This window comes from Lissotriton helveticus, chromosome 9 (genome assembly GCF_964261635.1).
Source record: "Lissotriton helveticus chromosome 9, aLisHel1.1, whole genome shotgun sequence".
Lineage (NCBI taxonomy): Eukaryota > Metazoa > Chordata > Amphibia > Caudata > Salamandridae > Lissotriton > Lissotriton helveticus.
This window is the reverse complement of record NC_136070.1, coordinates 691,563,313-691,583,562: the sequence shown is the minus strand read 5'-3', so window position 1 is coordinate 691,583,562 and position 20,250 is coordinate 691,563,313. Positions and strand designations below refer to the sequence as shown.

At 45.9% G+C, this 20,250-nt stretch overlaps 1 protein-coding gene across 2 annotated transcripts in view; it reads left to right on the top strand.

Annotated features, from left to right (window-relative positions):
- DPP3 (dipeptidyl peptidase 3) overlaps positions 1–20,250 on the top strand; it is a 468,907-nt gene that overhangs the window by 245,673 nt on the left and 202,984 nt on the right. For both annotated transcript variants that reach the window (XM_078660787.1, XM_078660788.1), the window contains exon 7: positions 184–314. In XM_078660787.1, the coding sequence (XP_078516913.1) occupies positions 184–314 (131 nt within the window). The remainder of the gene's footprint in view (positions 1–183; positions 315–20,250) is intronic.

The window sequence follows — 20,250 nt, the reverse complement described above, 5'->3', positions numbered from 1 at the left end:
TACTTATATTATTGTATAACTTTGGACTTCCTAACAAGAGGATTGGGCTGTGCTGGAAGCACCTGCATCTGGGTATCACACTCTCCTTAATAAATTTACATTTTCTGTGCACTTGATATATACTTTTCTGAAGGTGGCCAGTTTCACCTTTTCACAAGAATTTGTGTTTTCTTCTTCACCCAGATTCCCCCGTAGAAAAAGAAATGTCCAGCAAACTTTTGTGCTTTGATTTTGAAGGGAAACAGTTTACAGTGAATCGAGGTGACTATTCCCCCCTCATGAAGAAAGTGGTAGAGAACCTCCAGCATGCCAAGGTGAGTGCTTTGTGTTTCAAGTTATCAGGGTTCCAGTGACTTGACTGGTGATTAATTAAACTCTTCAGATTCATCCCATCCATATTATGTTCGTACTGAAAACCCTCAAAGAACTTTCAATCTGGAGAGCACGGATGACCTTCAGGCTGTTCAACACTGCAAAATGTTACTGCAATAATTAAGACTTTTAATAGCTGAATTTTATTGGTAAATAGCTACAACCTGACATTGTATGACACTAGTTGGTCAGAAAATTGGTTAAAAATTGTTTGTTAAATCATGGCTATAATAACTGTTTAGGCACACTGTTAATATGTAGTTGGTTAAGATAAGTCTATAAATGGCTAGAAATAGTGTGTTAGTAGGTAATAGCCAGTTAGTATGTTATTATTTTACTTAATCAATCAAATATAGTTTCTGAAATAATTAACAAACTGATAAAACAGGAGAGGCTTGGCCAGCAGATTGTTATGATGTTGTTTCCCTTTCTCTGCCTAACCTGGTGCAGAGTGAGGAACTTGAACAATTACCAATTTGAGCTAGGGTGCAGACATGCTTACCAAAACCTTTCCTGAACTCTTTTAGCTGTTTGGGTAAAGGTTTATAGACCCTTGTTCGGAGGCAAACTCAGGCTTTTGGGAGCTCCTGTCCCCGCATGCTGTTGTCTCCTGGCTGAAAATGTGCTGGTGGTAGAACGGACAGCCACAGTAGGTTCTTTCGCTGGGAAGGTGTTGATTCTGGGGTATCCTTTGTGGCTTTTTGAATCGCCCTGCAGACCTTTAAATTGCTCGATTTTCACCCTGCCATGATGAGGCGTTCTAAAAGCGGGCCTGAGTTTTTCAGCAGGTTAGCTGATAACAGGATTTGCACTAATACTCTGGCATGTTGATCTACAGAATCAAAAGAATAACAAGACTACAATTTAGGCTGGGGGCCCAGGCAGCCGGAGCTTGAGGTAGGTATAACCTCTGTTCAGTGGCACAGCAATCTTATATCAAATGAGTAATTATTGCAAATAATTTTGAGAAAGATACATCTTAAAGCACTTGGAGAGAGTGGGAAACGTTTTTGTCCACACAACGCTTGGCAGCCAGAGAAGTGAGGCACATGATGGATCCAAGCAGGGCCGGTCCTAGAACTCCTGGGGCCCCGTGCGAAAGAGAAGATGTGAGGCCCCACTAATTTGCATGTATCTTCCAGTCGCAGCTGGCATGACTCGCGGGTGGAGGATCTCGCGGGAGTTCGGAAGGGGGGGGAGAACAGGAAGCAGGCAGCCTCCCTACCCTCCCCTAAGCCAATCATAATGGTGCAATGCAGCGTTGTGATTGATCAGGACGCCGACCAGCCAGGCGCCTTTGGGGAGGCCATCTTCCCCATGTAGGCTGCATTGCAGCCTACATAGAGAATGGCCAAAGTGCGCAAGACTGGTTTGGCCGAACAGTCAGCACCCTTAGTAGTTGGCAAGGCAATCCTCCCCTCCCCTAAAACAGACCTGCCTGCCCCCAACGAAACACTTCTGCTTTCTCGCAGTGCTAGAAGCAGAAACATAAAATGGTCGTTTTAGCATTTTGTGTTTCTGCTTTTGCGAGAAAGTAGTGGGGCGTCGCTCCTCCGCCCTAGTGAAGGAGCCGCCCTTGGTAATATCACAAGAAGTGACATCATAGAAAGTGACATCGCAGGACTATTGATCTTATTTGGCATCCCTGAAGAGACCTAACGTGGATATTGGTAACATGGACAAAAAGATAAATATACAAACGAAATAAGTCCATATATTTTAAAACTGTTAAATGGATTACATTTGTCTCATTAGATGGAAAAGCTAGGTGCAGGTCTCACAAAGATGTATATTATTTACTCCTCGTTAACAGATTGTTTCCAGATGAGTGCATGATACAATTTCCAGTTCTGCCTCATAAAGGGGGGAGATCCTGTTGAGGTAATGAGGGGCGGGATCATTCAATTACACAAGAGAAAACCTCTAACACCATGGATATAATTGCACATTTCAAAACTTATCTTTCTGTGCCATTATTGTGCTACCTTAGGATGACATTACGTAATTTGTTTTAACGTAAGTCCTCTCACCAGAATCCCACACTCCCATGCTAAGAGACGTAGGACAATCTTTTTTGTGTGTGTGCTCTTTACTCACCAGAATTATGTTAAGTGCAAAAACACAACACATATAGTGCAAAATTACAAGACACGGTTGCAAACAAATACAGATTTTACTTAAACAAAAACAGTCTTAGAACAACCGAGACCACTGCTAAATCATACATTGACTTGAAGGTATGCTACAGATTCAAGGGGTTGTCAAATCAACGCTTTTGATTTGGTGTTAGAACTGTAGGAAGTAGATGTGGCCAGATTTAGCACTGGTGGAGCCCTGTGCGACAATGTTGGTGCCCCCAATGACTTGCTCTGCCACGGATTCCCTCACTACCACCCTTTAACAGGGCCCCTCAAGTCTCCATAACTACACTTTCTATCAGATGCATTTAATTTGATAAACAGCACCACTGATACCAGTTTAGAGTGTCAGAGAACTTTATATCACACATTACACAGAGATAATCAATAATACGTGTGGAAATCACAATAGGTAATTTTACATAAGACAAAGGACTAGGAGTCACATGACAATCGTACTAGTAGGCAGTATAGTTTAATAGTGATTGATCTGGAGAAACACAAACTCTGAATTTAGAACGTAATACTATGGTTGGAAGTTCTCTTTAATAACCAGAATTGATTTCTGTTCAAGTGAACCCTTTTCGCAACATTATGTTAATCAAAGACTGGGGGAAAAACTATAACTATGTAAATTATACCTTGCAGTTGGCATGCAGCTCTTAGATGACAGTTAATAGCTCATTGTTCTATGTTAGGATTTTGACTTATAAACTGCAAGTACCAATAGGATCTCTCTGACAAAAGCAGTAATCCACTGGCCTATTTACATTATGTGGATTTAGTGATCTGCATGGGACATGTTCTTTGCAGCGAGCACATTAACCCTCTGCGCTACCTTTCCATGAGTCAAAACTTCCACTTCACAAACCTCCATCTCTCTCTAGGAAGAACATTGATCATCGGAGTTTCATGACATTTTTATTGTTGCCGAAAATTCCTGGAGGCCAGGAAGGAGGCAGCAAATGCTTTTAGAAACATAATATACTCGCAAACATGACCCTAAGTCAGCGCTCAATGCGATCTCACTGTTTGCACCGCTCTAGAGCCTCTCTGCTCAAGGGTCCTGTGACCTCAATGACAGAGTCACTGTTGCTCTAAGGTGTGCTGCTTCGTAGGCCTGCCCAAAAGATTTGCGGTGGGCTTCAATAGGGATTGTGGTAGACAGGCCTTCAAGGTTAACCCACACTTGCCACTGCTAGGGTTCACCTGCCGATGCTAAGACACCAGGGCTTCTAAGGTCTTGCGGGTCCTTCCAAGGTCTAGCATGGAAATATGCTCCCTCAGGGAGATTGGTCTGGTGGACTGGTCATGAAGGCTGAACCTGACTCCCCAGTTCCAAATTCGGCAGCTCTGACCATAGTGCCACATCCTCTCCCCACTGAACACCATACTACCCCACTGAGAGAAACTCGCACTGCCTTCAACTACAACCCAATTGTGCCCCGCTACAAACACCTAGAGGCCACTCATTTCAAATTACGCACTAGAGAAGAGCAATATGCTGCCTTAAAAAAAAAAAGTGACAACATGCTGGAAAAAGCAAACACTCATAAGGAATGTAAGGTTAATTAAAGCATGTGAAATGTAAGCAGGAACAACATGGTTACCTTAACGCTTTTGCACTTATTCAGAAATGAATGAGTGCCTTTGCATGAAAAGTTAAGGCCATGACTACAGGGCCGGAACGGACCTGCTTCAATGCCCATTGAATATATCCTTACAAAACGAAAGCAATATGGTTTAAAAAGACCTCATTTGTGAATACAGAGCAGCGGTATGCACTTTATTTTCCAGTCCGCCCATCAAGCAGGTATTGCAGTACATCCAGAAATGGTGCACTTCCCCACCCGGGGAAAACAATGCTGTTTAGAGAAAGACAAGAAAACAAAAGTAGCGCTTCACTGGTAAACTCTGTGTAGTGGCACTAATGTGTTTTTGGGTGTGAATAACATCAATCTGGCCCCTTTTGACCCACTCTGTCTTGCTTTAGTTCTTTTTTACATTTTGAATTTTTTATTTCTCTCTTTCCCAAGGCTGCACTTTGGAAGTGAAAAATGTCACAAACAAGATGACCTTTCCAGCAAAAAAGTTTTTCTTTTTTGTATTCATTTCACAGGGGAACAAATAAAGGAAAGGAAAAGAAAGAGGGAGTACTGGCTACTGGGAAGGGGGCCCCCACACCCTGACCTTGCAGATTTCTACAGTGCTTAGAGGCCCAGGGAAAGGGGGCCCCACACCTGGACCTTGCAGCTTGCTCTAGTGCTTCGAGGCCCAGGGAAAGGGGGCCCCCTCCCCTGGGCCTTCAAAGCAGTAACAAGGCCTTTCTTAAAACACTGCCCCAGCACCAGTTGATCTGGCTGCTCCCTCCTCCCCTCACCCACTGCTCCATACCTGTGTCCGGCTGGTCCTGGAAACAAAGGGGCCTTCTGTCACCTAGCAACAAAATGCAGACAGGGAATGGCTGGTACTTAAGAGAGGTGTTGCCTCGCCCCTGACACTCTGAGCCCTAATTGCTGGCCCTGCCGCTTTGACTTCCCCACTCTGTTTGTCCCTCCCCCCAACCCCTGCACCCCCAGGAATGCCACCACGTGGTTGACACCAGACATCTCTGTTGTATATTGTAATTGTTTGGGGAGGGGACCATGGTGGAGCAGGGGGGCAATCTGTTAAAGTAATTCATTTCACAGTGAAGGGGGAGGCCCCCTGCGGGGGCCCCCTGCCTCTCACCTGAGCGCGAGGCCCTGGGCGGCTGCCCATACTGCCCATGCCTAGCGCCGGCCCTGGATCCAAGCCTGCATCACCTGCACACTGCCCAGTGCTTGTGGTTTAGAGCATAGTTAGACTTTTGTGATGTGAATCTTTTTTTCTGGATTCACTTGCTGTGCATTATTGCATTATTCTGCCATCTAGTCGTTTGGTCCGGAATTGACCAGATTTTCCCGTTTTATTTTTAGGTCTCGTAGCGAGACCTAATGTCGTCCATCCACAAAGCTGACTTTTTATGATCCGGATTATCAATAGTTCACGAGAAGCGAGTCACGTGACAAGCTCCTCGTGCACGAGCTTGCCCGAGCCTTCCCCATGCCAGCAGCATTTCTCCTGCACTCGGCCCACCCCCCTCCCTCTCTATATGGTGCGCTCTGACTCAGGCCAGCATCTCTCCTCCCATATCGTCACCCTTCCTCCCAGTCCCCACAAGCAGGCAGCAGCTTCAAAGGGATCTGCTTCCCCCCCCCCCCGCCCATCAATCACCCTCCCACGCCAGCAGCTCTTCCCGCTCCGCCCCCTTGCTCTCCGCCCCCTGCTGCATCAAAGGCTTTTTTAGGTACACAACTGTGCGCTAGAGACTCGTGAATGGCAGCTTGCCATCTGTGGGGGAATTAATCCTATTCCTCCTCTCCTGGTCTTCCCTGGCAGCCCTCGCCCCTCCTCTCCCCTCCCCCAGCACCCACCGGCCCAGGCACCTTATTTCTCAGAGCCCCGATCAGCATGCTGCCGTCCGCTCATACACTTCCAGCAGCTCCGGGCTCTCACCCTCTCCTTCCCAATATCCTCCTTCCCAATCTCTCCCGGCCGCCTCCCTCTCTCCTCTCTTCCTCACCTCCTCCCCCTTATCTGACTAGCTTCCCCGTACTGACGTTTTCTCCTCAGTCACCTCTCACCCTAGTTCCCTCCCTCCGTCTCCTCTTCAGGCTTCCTCACACATACAGAGACCCCTTTCCCAGACCCATGATAAACCTCATGCAGCAGCGCCTCCTCCGTGTTAATATTATGTGCGAGGGCTGCTTTCAATCCGGGCCACGTTCATAAGGTTCGCTTATTTAAATTCTGTTCTGCTGACATGCATAATATAAAAGAAACTAAACGTCCTGAACATACAATCCAACCCCGCCCATTCCCCTTGTGCTGTTGTCCTCTACAGCAGCTTCAGAAGGCCGGCGCTTTTAGTGCTCGTCATTAAACTTACAAGGGCGCCGCGCTTCAGTTTTCAGCGCAGCGCCTGCTTTTATCAAATGCGGGGGCCCCCATCTCCCCTATCGTTGTCCATGTGGCTTGTAGTAAGTAATAACATGTATTCGGTTTGCTGCAGTCACCAACCTATTAAAAGTAACATGTGGCCTTCTAAATAACCGTATCACATATGGGTGACTTCCAATTTGATGCATGTTAATTACTGTGATGGTATTTGGCGGCGCTGTGAACACAATAAAACATGTCCCTGCAGGCGCCGTCCCACCAGTCACCTGTACATTGGATTCTTGCAGACAACGAAGGTTCGGCTGTTTCTTTCCTCTCTGGTATAAACTTCACGAGACCATAGAAAGCACGGGCGGGACATCTGCCAAGCTGCGACGGACGTCCCGTTCGCTCTATTATAGCGCACAGAGGGCCATTCGCTGCGGCTTGGCACATGACCCGCTTCCATCAAACTCTGAATTGGGCTGCGAGGCTCTAGTGCTGCGAGGACCAAGTCAGAGCACACTGGTCAACTCTTGCTGTGTGCGAGGATGGATCCATCGTGTCTTAGCGTTTAAAGAACATGGTATGACTTTTGGAGAGAAGCAGAGTGGAGGTCATGTGCGATAAAGTGCCTGGCAGCAGCAGAGAGCGCTGTGCTGACATCAGTGACAGTCCTGCCTTCGTAGCACCCTCACGCAGGCCCCGTGGTATGGACAGCGCCTTGCAGTAATGGCAGATGCACTCTCGGCGCTGCACAAAGCGTCACTACCTCAGTGTGCATTGGAAGCCGCAACACACACTAGACCGCGCCTAGAGGCAGTAATCAAGTGCAGTGTGCCCTGCCAGCTTACAAACACACTGCCGCCATCAAGGAAAGTCACCAGGCACTGTGCTGCTGCTCGCTTCGAGGCACCTAGGCGTGTGCACAGAGTGTCACCCCCTCACCCCCCCTCACCCTCACTCACCCTCACTCACCCTCACCCCCTCACACCCTCACTCACCCTCACCCCCTCACCCCCTCATCCTCACACACCCTCACTCACCCTCACACCCCTCACAACCCTCTCACCCTCACACCCCCTCACCCTCACCCCCTCACCCTCACACACCCTTACCCTCACCCTGACACACCCTGTCACCCTCACACCATCACCCTCACACCCCCTCACTCACCCTCACACACCCTCACACACCCTCACACACCCTCACACACCCTCACTCACCCTCACTCACCCTCACACCCCCTCACTCACCCTCACACCCCTCACCCACCCTCACACACCTTCACACCCCCTCACACACCCACTCACCCTCACACACCCTTACCCTCACCCACCCTCACCCCCTCACCCTCACGCACCCTCACCCTCACACACCCTCACACCCTCACACACCCTCACCCTCACACCCCCTCACCCCCTCACCCTCACACCCCCTCACACACCCTCACCCTCACACCCCCTCACTCACCCTCACCCTCACACCCCCTCACACACCCACTCATCGTCACCCTCACACCCCCTCACCCTCACACCCCTCACACCCCTCACCCTCACACCCCCTCACCCACCCACCTCCTCACCATCACATACTCTCACCCTCACTCACCCTCACCCACCCTCATACCCCCTCACCCTCACACCCCCTCACCCTCACACCCCTCACCCTCACTCTCACACCCTCACTCACCCTCACCCCCTCATCCTCACACACCCTCACTCACCCTCACACCCTCACCCCCTCACAACCCTCTCACCCTCACCCACCCTCACCCTCTCACCCTCACCCACCCTCACACCCCCTCACCCCCCTCACCCTCACAAACCCTTACCCTCACACCCTCACCCTCAGTCACCCTCACACCCTCACCCTCACTCCACCTCACCCCCCTCACCCTCACCCCCTCACCCTCACACACCCTCACTCACCCTCACACACCCTCACTCACCCTCACACCCCCTCACACACCCTCTCACCCTCACCCACCCTCACCCACCCTCACTCACCCTCACCCACCCTCACACACCTTCACACCCCCTCACACCTTCACACCCCCTCACACACCCACTCACCCTCACACCTCCTCACCCTCACACCTCCTCACCCTCACACCCCTCACCCCCCTCACCCTCACACCCCTCACGCCCCTCACCCTCATACCCCTTACCCTCACACCCCTCACCCTCACACACCCTCACCCTCACACCCCCTCACCCTCACTCACCCTCACACCCCCCTCACACCCCCTCACTCACCTTCACACCCCCTCACACACCCACTCACCCCCAAACACCCTCACCCCCTCACCCTCACACACCCTCACTCACCCTCACGACCCTCTCACCCTCACACACCCTCACCCTCACACCCCCTAACATCACACACCCTCACTCACCCTCACACACCCTCACCAGCATAGCATAACAAAACCTAGCATAGCAAAACAAAGCATAGCATAACAAAGCATAGCATAACAAAACATAGCATAAAAAAACAAAGCATAGCATAATAAAACATAACATAGCATACCATAACAAAGCATAGCAGATCAAAACCTAGCATAGCATAACAAAACATAGCATAGCATAACAAAGCATAGCATAACAAAGAATAGCCTAGCAAAACACAACAAAACATAGCATAGCATAACAAAACACAACAAAACAAAACATAGCATAGCATAACAAAACAAAGCATAGCATAACAAAACAAAGCATAGGATAGCAAAACAAAACATAGCATAGCATAACAAAACATAGCATAGCATAACAAAGCATAGCAGAGCAAAACATAGCATAGCATAACAAAACATAGCATAGCAAAACAAAGCATAGCCTAGCAAAACACAACAAAACATAGCATAACAAAACACAACAAAACATAGCATAGCTTAACAAAGCATAGCATAACAAAACACAAGAAAACATACCATAGCATAACAAAACATAGCATAACAAAACAAAGCATAGCAAAACAAAACATAGAATAGTATAACAAAGCATAGCATAGCAAAACAAAACATAGCAAAACATAACAAAACATAGCATAACAAAACATAGCATAACAAAACATAGCATAACAAAACATAGCATAACAAAACATAGCAAAACACAACAAACCATAGCATACATAACAAAACATAGCATAGCATAACAAAACACAACAAAGCATAACAAAACAACAAAGCATAGCATAGCATAACAAAACACAACATAGCATAACAAAACAAAGCTTAGCATAGCATAACAAAACATAGCATAACAAAGCATAGCATAACAAAGCATAGCATAACAAAGCATAGCATAACAAAGCATAGCATAACAAAGCATAGCATAACAAAACATAGCATAACAAAACATAGCATAACAAAACAAAGCATAGCATAACATAGCAAAACACAACAAACCATAGCATAGCAAAACACAACAAACCATAGCATAACAAAACATAGCATACATAACAAAATATAGCATAGCAAAACATAGCATAGCATAACAAAACACAACATAGCATAGCATAACAAAACACAACATAGCATAGCATAACAAAACACAACATAGCATAACAAAACACAACATAGCATAACAAAACACAACATAGCATAACAAAACACAACATAGCATAACAAAACAAAGCTTAGCATAGCATAACAAAACATAGCATAACAAAACATAGCATAGCATAATAAAACACAACAAAACATAGCAGAGCATAACAAAGCATAGCAGAGCAAAACAGCATAGCATAAAAAACATAACATAGCAAAACACAACAAAACATAATATAGCATAACAAAGCATAGCATAACAAAGCATAGCATAACAAAACATAGCATAGCATAACAAAACATGGCATAACAAAACAGCATAACAAAATACAACAACACATAGCATAACAAAACACAACAAAACAGCATAGCTTAACAAAACACAACAAAACATAGCATGGCTTAACAAAACATATAATAGCATAGCAAAACACAGCATAGCATACCAAACACAGCAAAACATAGCATAGCATAACAAAACAAAGCATAGCATAATAAAACACAACAAAGCATAGCATAGCATAAAAAACATAGCATAACAAAGCATAGCAGAGCAAAACATAGCATAGCATAACAAAACATAGCATAGCATAAAGCATAGCCTAGCAAAACACAACAAAACATAGCATAGCATAACAAAACACAACAAAACATAGCATAACAAAACAAAGCATAGGATAGCAAAACTAAACCTAGCATAGCATAACAAAACAAAGCATAGGATAGCAAAACAAAACATAGCATAGCATAACAAAACATAGCATAACATAACAAAACATAGCATAACATAACAAAACATAGCATAACAAAACACAACAAACAGCATAGCTTAACAAAAACAAACATAGCATGGCTGAACAAAACATAACAAAACATAATAGCATAGCAAAACACAGCATAGCATACCAACACAACAAAACATAGCATAGCAAAACAAAGCATAGCATAATAAAACACAACACAACAAAACATAGCATAGCAAAACAAAGCAGAGCAAAACATAGCATAACATAGCATAGCATTGCAAAACATAGCATAGCAAAACATAGCATAGCATAACAAAACAGCATAGCATAGCATAACAAAACAAAACATAGGATAGCAAAACAAAACATAGAATAGCATACAGCATCACTCAGCACCACCACAGCATCACTCTGTGGCACCACAACATCACTGAGCTCCACCACAGCATCAATCTGTGCAACCATTCAACAACAACTGGTTCAAATATGTTATCTCAATGTTTCAAGCTTTATTACAAATGTAACAAAAAGATGTTAATATTTGACATATGTTCTTGGATTTTCGCCACAATAAAATACACTGAACATAATCTTCACAAATGTTATTTACAAAAGTTTAAGCTATTGCCATTATAAATTACAATAACTTTTATTTAAGTATTAATTATTTAAAAAAAAAAAAAAAACATTGTTATTTGTAATATCAATACATGTAAATCACGTAAATACAACACATATTGCATTACAAATGCTATAGGTGTCACATTTGCGAGAGTTATAACTATTGGCATTGTAAATGACAAAGCTATTAATTTCGCTATTTTCAAAAACAAAACCTAAATAAAAAATGTGTCATTTACAATACCAATAGCTCTAACGTTCCTAATACGAGACCTATTGCATTGCAAATGCTTGTTTCTTTTGGGGTGGATGGGGACACCCATCCACCTATGATGTCAGACGTGTGCCCACAGTACCCCAGTGCATCATTGCCATTTTCAGATCCATTTTCCCATTGTTTAGTTCAGCTCAACAGTTCATGGCGACTAATTGACTGTTGTGCAAGAATTGAAGGAAGACTCTGAAAAGGAAATAAAGAACACCAAAAAGATAGCTATAAGAGAAACACAGAAGAGAGAAAAGTCACAGAAGAGACCCCATGAATCCCGTTTTTTTTCTTTTGGGCATCAACCGCTTTGTTAGAGAATATACAACTCGGAGTGTGGGGGGTACCAAGTGAATTAGAGCTACTGAAAAAACAAATGTACACAATGCCACAAAGTGACAGTGGGACCGAGCTAAAGGTTTTAGACTCAAAGACAACAAAATACCCTTCAATGCCAAAACACCCAGCAGCCGATGCTAAGGGCAAAGCAAAAAAACACAGACACTGTTGAGGGCAAACCATCATACCTCAGCTACAGGCTATTCTGCTAAACGTATAACCAATTGAAAGGGTGTACAAGAGACAGAAATTCGGATTGCTGTAATAAAAGAATTAATAAAAAATTAGTCTTAGAGAAAGATCCAACAAAGGAGCAAAATCAAGAAGTGTACTCTGTTTACTTCCTTGACCCAAAACTGGACTGGGCCCTGCAGCCTCCTGTAGACCTCCCGATTCCTTAGGAGGTTCATTCAAAGACACATGTTCAAGATGGCCACACTGCAGGGAGTCATTGATATGCTGAAGAAAGCAGACTACATGACAAGCATAGATTTTAAGAAAGACTACTTCCAAATCCTGATCTCGGTTCAAAGTGCTTCCATTTGGGAAATCATAACTGAGGAGGCAGTATGCATACAGCAATAAAAAACGTTACACAAACTGGTTTCCCACTAAAACTTGGGAGAAATCTCCTCCCTACCCCTGAGAGAAAAGGTCCTCCTGGAGGTGACACTGAAATCAAACAAGAAGAGAGCCTTCCCTGTATGGGAGAGAGTTTTAGCATTGAAAGAGCAAGCTCGTCTTTACCAGAGGGAACAGTTTCAGTCAGTGAGAACAGTGACTATGGATGATTGGAGCATGTATCTAAGTAATCTCATTCGCCAGGCTCCACATGACATCTATCCCAGAATGGTCTTAAACAGTGAAAAAAGTACAGAGGGAGATGCAAAGATGGGATGAAGAAAATGTAACAATTGGTAGGCCCTTCATGCAACTACAACTCTAATTGGCCATCACAACTAATTAATCCCACTTGGATTACGCTGCGCTGCCGCGCATATGGAAACCCGGACATCGGAGACCGGTGTAATCTTCCGGAGGCAGTCAATAATATAAATGTACTAGAACTGAAGACAGTCTATCTGGCATTAAAAGCCTTTCACATGGATATAAAAGGGAGGACACTGCATTTCCAATCTGAAAGAAAATACGACAACGATTTTCTACCTTAACAAATAAGGTCAGGGAATGCAAGATCAGGTGTCTTACATAAACCAGCACAAGAAATATGCAAATAGTCCATACAAAGACCTATAACTCTGACAGCAATGCACCTGCTAGGCATACAGGCTAAGTAGACCAAGTTTCTCACACGAGAGAGCTAAAACAGATAGTACACAAAATGGGGCTCACCTCAAATATACAGGTTTGTGCATGCTAACACAAAAAGCCTAGACTTAGTGTCCAGGTATCCACACTACCTGTCCCAAAAGAATGCCCTATCCTTAAATTGAAGTGTGACAAAAGTTGATGGATAAATGCTTGAAATAATCTCAGCCACTGGTAATTACTCAGGCTGCATCCCACTCCATCGTTCTTTTGTATGTTAATGTTCCCATTGGAGCAGGGTCAAGACTGATTTGCACATAGCTGGGTCCTAAATGAGGTGGCATTGTGTGCAAAATAACGATGGATTGGGATGCGTCCTTGAGTAATTACTATGAGCTGAGAAAAATTCAAGCTTCCAACCATCGCTTTTTTATATACTTTAGTTTTTTGTTAAATTGATCAAAGATTTTTTTGCATCCACTTTTCTATACATCCCACTAGTACCTCTTGTAACACTTTGGGCCAGACAAACATGGTTTTCAGATCTCGTGGAGAACAGCATGAGGCAGGGTTATGAACCTACCTGTCTTGAAAGACTTTCTTACAGTACAAGAAGGTACACGTATGTCACCCAGAGACAGCTGATTTCAGTATAGCAGCAAGGCTCGTGTGAACTTGGAATTCGGGCATCAGGGCCTACCTCAATGATGCATTAAAGTACTAAGAGAGGCCGGAAGATCAACAACACACACACATACTACCCAGCCAAAGCGGACAGATGCATACGCTAGTGTGGAAAACAGAGTCTGACGCACAGTATCACAGGAAATGCCACTATAATTGGTCCCTAATGCACCTCACGGTTGGGAAGCTTTTGTATACGTTCATCAAAGTACAATTAACAATCATAGTTGCATACACGAGAGGCTCCACAGGGAAAAGTGTCTCTATCATACTAGCCATTTAGAGACTCCTTGAAGGGGTAAAAAGACTTGCACTACCAAAGTCAGCACTCCTACCACTCTGGAACCTTAACCTGGTACTGACACAAATAATAATGGCACCATTTAGATCAATGCACAAAGTAGGACTCAAATTCTTAACAATTAAAGTATTGTTCCTGAAATCACCTCATCACTGTGCGGTCAGTGAGTTACAGGTACTCACAGTACAAGAGCTGTACCTACAAATACACAAAGACAAGGGCAGCATTGAAGACAAACCACATTTCCTACCAAGAGTATTATTGAGTTACTATTTTAATAAAGCAACTCCCAGCTTTCTTCAGACAATCCAAAACACAAGCAGAAACAGCCCCACGCACACTAGATGTCAGTAGAGCAATATTCTATTCCCTGCAGGAAACAAAATAGTGCAGGAAAGTGAATCAACTCTTAGACTCTTTTGCACCAGCAACATAGAGTTGGTTACATGTACCAAAAGGAACAATCACAAGTTGGAGAGTTCAGATCATCCAAACTTTCTACAATCTAGAAGGAGTTATTTCTGGAAAACAAGACTCCAAAGGGCGCAACAGCAGGCTACAGCTAGCTCAAAGCTGGCAGGTCTCAATACCACCTCTCCGCTCTTGTTCCTCCCTGCATACCATGTTAACATTTTGGCAAGCAAGCACTGCCATCAGATTCTAATCATGTGGGTGTTTGGTGGACTGCTGTAGGGAATGGTTGCTGGGTTCCCGCCATTTGATTGGTAGTATTCCTACTTCTGCCCTCACCATTTAGTTGATAGCCATGCCTCAGGAGTGAAACTTTTCCAGAGCAAGGCTACTGCCACCAGCTTCCAAAGTTAAGATAAGGGCTTGTGTTAATTATGGTGTGAACATCATTCCCTTGCAGAGTGCTTTAGCAAGGTTTGGTATTTAGATGAAGATATTGTGATCTAAATATATTATAGATTTTAGTTGCTGAGGTGTCCTCTGTGGGTGCACTGGAGCCCCGACGTGAGCTGGGCCTGCGTACTTGAAGACTCTGTGCCTAGAGTGCTTGCCCTGCGTAGTGAAGTGCGGTGACTGGACGCCTCCCCCAGGTGGCCGCGGATGCCTTGGAGCTCCGGTGGGGGCTCTGGGATTCTGAGTGGTGCACCTGGGGGTGCCCAACATAGACTGGCTGGCTTTGAGGAGTGGTGTGCGGTGCCCGGAGGCGCCGACAGCATTGAGCTGGGTGGGGCCTTCGACCGTCTGGCGCCTCCAGTCTGGGGCCGGAGCAGTGGCCCACGCATAGCTAAGGAACTGGGCAGCAACTAGAGGATGCTGTTGGCTGTCGGGGCGATTCTCTGCGGTGGCGTCTGGGCCGGGACGCCCATATGCTGGGAGATCGCCAAGCCTTTCAGAGTGAGCACCTCCGTGACCTTAAGAATCTGTATATGCTCCTGTACCCGGGTCGCCTGAGAGTTTTCTTAACATTCCGCACCATACTCTTTGACGACCCCGGAGGAGGTCTTCATTGGAATTGATGAACAACGGACAGTGAAACTGTATACCCCGCCACATAGAGAGACTAATTCCTCGATGGGAGACTCGACTAAGATACAACCGAAGTCCAAAGACAAAAGACGCCAGCGGTCTAGGTCTTCATGGCGATCCAAAAATAAAAAACAGGACTGGGAGAGCGTTCAGCCCCCAAAGGAATAATAATGCCCAAGATAGATTATTACTCTCCAGCAGGGGTTTACCTGACGTTTTGCTAGTGTGCTAACTGTTGAGCAGGAAGAATATGGGCCACCTGTATGGATGTTCCAGTCCCCCCAATAGGATTCGGGACATGTTAGGGAGCCTGGGGATCCATTGGGAAATAAGCATTTCGTCTCCCTGTTGGGGGTGGGACGCCAGACTTCCAGCGACAGATACTTGAGCTGTTTTGAGGTATTGGGGTGGGTTGGGTGGGGGTCGGGTTGTTTTACGAGTTGGGGTCTGTTTGGTTCCAATTTGCTTTGGCTGCATAGCTCCAATGTCCCTGCGCTTACCGTCTCCTAGATATTTGGCTCTCACATATTACTCTCCTATGATAAAATGACGGCAAATCTCATAACACACTCCCCAGGCCGACTACACATAGTGAGCTCAAATATGTGAGGGCTGCATGACAAGATCAAACAAGGGGCGGTTTTCCACCAGGCCAAAAATATTGGGGCAGATATTCTTCTTCTTCAAGAAACACATATGCTTGGCACAAAAGCCCTCTGTCTCGCTTGCTATGGATTTTCACATACTTTCCACCTTGGATTTCTGAGGGGCTTCAGGGGGGGTGGCCATCCTGGTACACCTCCGCGTTGCATTCACTTTGATACAAAAATGGATTGATACCCGTGGGCGCTATTTATTTGTACACAAGACTGTGGCCATCGAACAAATATTGCTTGCCTGTATATATGCCCAGCGCCCCTGGGCCAGAACTTCATAGATCAATTTGTGGAGGTTTAGAGTACTCTGCCTGACAAACTTGCAGTGATAGGTGGAGATTGGAATGATGTGATGTCCCCACGAGTGGATAGATGGCACCCAGCAGGTGCCACGGTCGGATCCTCTTCCTCAAAATTATCGACTCTGGCAGATATGGTGGGGTGGGTTGATACCTGGCGAGTTCATAACCCTACAGAGACCGGTTTCACTTATTTTTCCTACACCCATAATCCATACTTCAGGCTTGATAATATATCTGTCCGACGCTCTTTCACTCACAGAATACCAAATGCAACAATCCTTCCTAGACAGGGCTGGACTGGCCGTAGCGGGCACCCGGCATTTCCCCGGTGGGCCGCCAGGGTGGGGGCTGGTTCTGGGCCCCTGAGGTTCATTTTTGTTACATGGACGTTTTTAATCGGTCCCTGTAACAAAATCGTCCGAAACGGGCCCTGGTAAACAGCTCGGCCACACCCCCTACCCCTTGGGGGGCCGGCTAGCACTTTCCCAGGGCTGGTTTTGGTTCCTAGTCCGACCCTGTTCTTAGAAGTCTGTCCGATCACTCCCCCATGGCCATACATCTCCTGATAGGCCCGAGTCGATACCCTTTTCACTGGTGGCTTTCGACGTGGCTCTTACAAAACTCCCAATATCGTTACCATCTACACAATATAATTTCGGAATACATTTCACACGTCGTGGGGTCGGTATCCTCGGCCTGCACCTTTTGGAAGGCCATTAAGCCCACGCTGACATGGGTGGGCATTAGCTTTTGTATGACGGAACTTATGCCATGGCGGCAGTCGCTCATCCAGTTAGATGCGCCACTTATAATTTTGGAGCGTCTGCTGCTGCGTCTGGTCCAGCAGCAGTACCCGGGTGTGCTGATGGATGAGGCACAGAGCGTGTGGCTTGCTATTCAAAGTAGAATCTATCAATGGGAGGATAAATCTGGAAAGCCTATTTTTCGTCTGTGTCAACAAGCACAAACATATATTGCACTCCCAGGTCTCCGCATCCCCTATAATACACCCATGACTGATCCCATGGAGCTGACTAACAGCTTTGCTGACTACTACCGTTCCTTATATTCAGCACTTAAGGTCCTTGCGGCTTCAGAGATTGAGAAATTTTTCGATGACCTTCCCCCGATGGCTCTTTCTGAGGAGGCCAGAGAATTATTGGAGGCTCCCCTGTCACTAGAAGAACTGACCACCGCACTGGCTGACCTAAATTCGGGTAAGGCACCAGGCCCCAACGACCTGCCAAGTGAATTCTATAAAGCCTGCGTGGGCCTGGTGGGCAGACACTACCTTGCGGCCATACAGGAAACAGTTCAGACCTTATGCATGCCTCCTTATTGGAGACATTCGAAGATCGTCCTGTTCCAGAAACCAGGGCGTGGCCCAGAATCTCTTGCCACTTATAGGCCAATTTCTCTTTTGAATGTGGAGGCGAATCTTTTGGCTAAAGCACTAGCTGACTACTGCCCCATCTTCGGGAATTGATCCACCCGGACCAAGAAGGGTTTATGCCACAGCGTGCCACTCTTCACCGCCCTGCAGCCCTCCCACTGGCTGATATAGATCGATCTTTTGATTTTGTCAGTTGGACATATCTTTTCATTCTCTTGGAGCATCCAAACTTGGTCCCAAATTTATTTCATACATACGTATGCTGTACCTTGAGCTGACGGCGTCCGTGCGCATAGCTGGCAGGGTATCCGCATTCTTTCCAATTAGCCTGGGCACCAGATAGGAGTGCCATCTCTCCCCATTACTGTTCGCACTTGCCATCGAATCATTTGTAGCTTGGGCCCGTATTGACGCCTAGGTCCGAGGCTTTGAGTGGTCTGACGGGGTGTCTGACCGATTGGCCCTCTATGCAGATAACGTCCTTTTCTTCCTGACGGATCCCTCTAGATCTGGCCTCCGGGCCCTCCAGATTATGCAGATATTCAGAGAGACCTCGGAGCTTTTCATAAACAAATCCACATTGTGGCCACTCCGTGGGTCCCCAGGTGATTATAAATGGGCCTCGGATCTTACCCAGACTCGAGATGGATTAAAATACCTAGGAGTTTTTATAACTGATAGTCAAGAGATAACTCTGGTATGTTACAATGGAGATAGTCATAGGAGGGGTTTACCTCTCTCTCTCTATATGGCCGCTCGACGATATTCAAAATGATTTACCTTCCCAAGCTTTTGTACCAACTACAAAATCACCCTCATCCCAAACCGCAGTCCTGGTGTGGACAGCTTAATTCTATGCTAAGTGGGTTCATCAAGGGGAGGGGGGGGCAGATTGGCACTTCACACATGCTTTCTCTCTACGTATTGCGGAGGCATCGCCCCTGCCATCGCCCCATACCTGAGGGACCTTAGAGCTCTTCCTGAATTCAGTCCATTAGAGGGGCAGCTTCTCATGGGCTACTTGGAATATCATAAAATGTCTCAGATTTACCAAACCTTAATCACTCATAGTGCGTCGACACTGGAATCCCTCCGAGTGACCTGGCAGACAGATATAGGCCCCATCTACAGCGACGATTGAAGGGAGGCCCTTGAGTCCCAGAGGTTGGCCGCCATTGCCATGCAACTGCGCTAGATACAGCTAAAATATTTACACAGGGCATATTTCACCCCGGTGCGGCTTTACAGGGCGGATCTCATTGTTTTCCTGGTGTATCTCCATTGTGGGGTAGAGGAAGCCACGTTCATTAACATGGTATGGACATGCACAGGGCTGGACAGGTTTTGGAGAGGCGTCCATAGGTGCTTGTCGGAGGTGCTGGGGTGGACAATACGCAGTACACCACGGCTTGTATTGCTACACATCACAGAAGACCTAGGGGGCAACCAATATAAGGGTCACTTATTATTTTTTGGGCTGATGCTGGCGAAGCGAGATATAGCCCGCTTCTGGAAGGCACATTCCCTTCCCCTGCTAGGTGTTTGGAAGAGGGGACTAGACTTTAGCATGGGGTTAGAGGAGCCGATCTTCAGGGCTCAGGGATGCTCCCAAAAACATACACATATAGGGCAACTTTGGGCAGACTGCAGAGGTCTTGCCCTGATCCCACCTACCTCCCAACCCACATTGTCTGTCCCAGGGGTTTTGCTTCAGGCTTAGTGCAACATTTACACATCCGCTATTGAGCTGATGAGGAGGGTGACCGGGGGGGGACAGTGTTCAGGGACAGGCTTATAATGCCAAGATATTGTTCCTTTCTCTTTGCGTTCACAGCCATTTTTCTTTCTTTTCTTTCCTGTTGGTTAACATTACCAATATATAAAAATGCCATTTTCCACATGTACGCCAATACAATGTCTTGTCTTATATGGATAATACAGCTCTTGGAACTTATTATTGGCGGGATAACCTCAATAAAGTTTGTTTATAAAAATTTAAAAATTATGTTGACCCAGTTTATGCAATCAGAAGAGAGCTTTGTCTCTGGTACCTATATTAAAGCTTTAAGTGTATGTGCTGGAGAAAGAGTAAGTGTATTGAGGCAGTTTTGGAGAGTGTCTTATTTTGTGTCAGTGTCTTTTTAAGTTCAAAGCAAG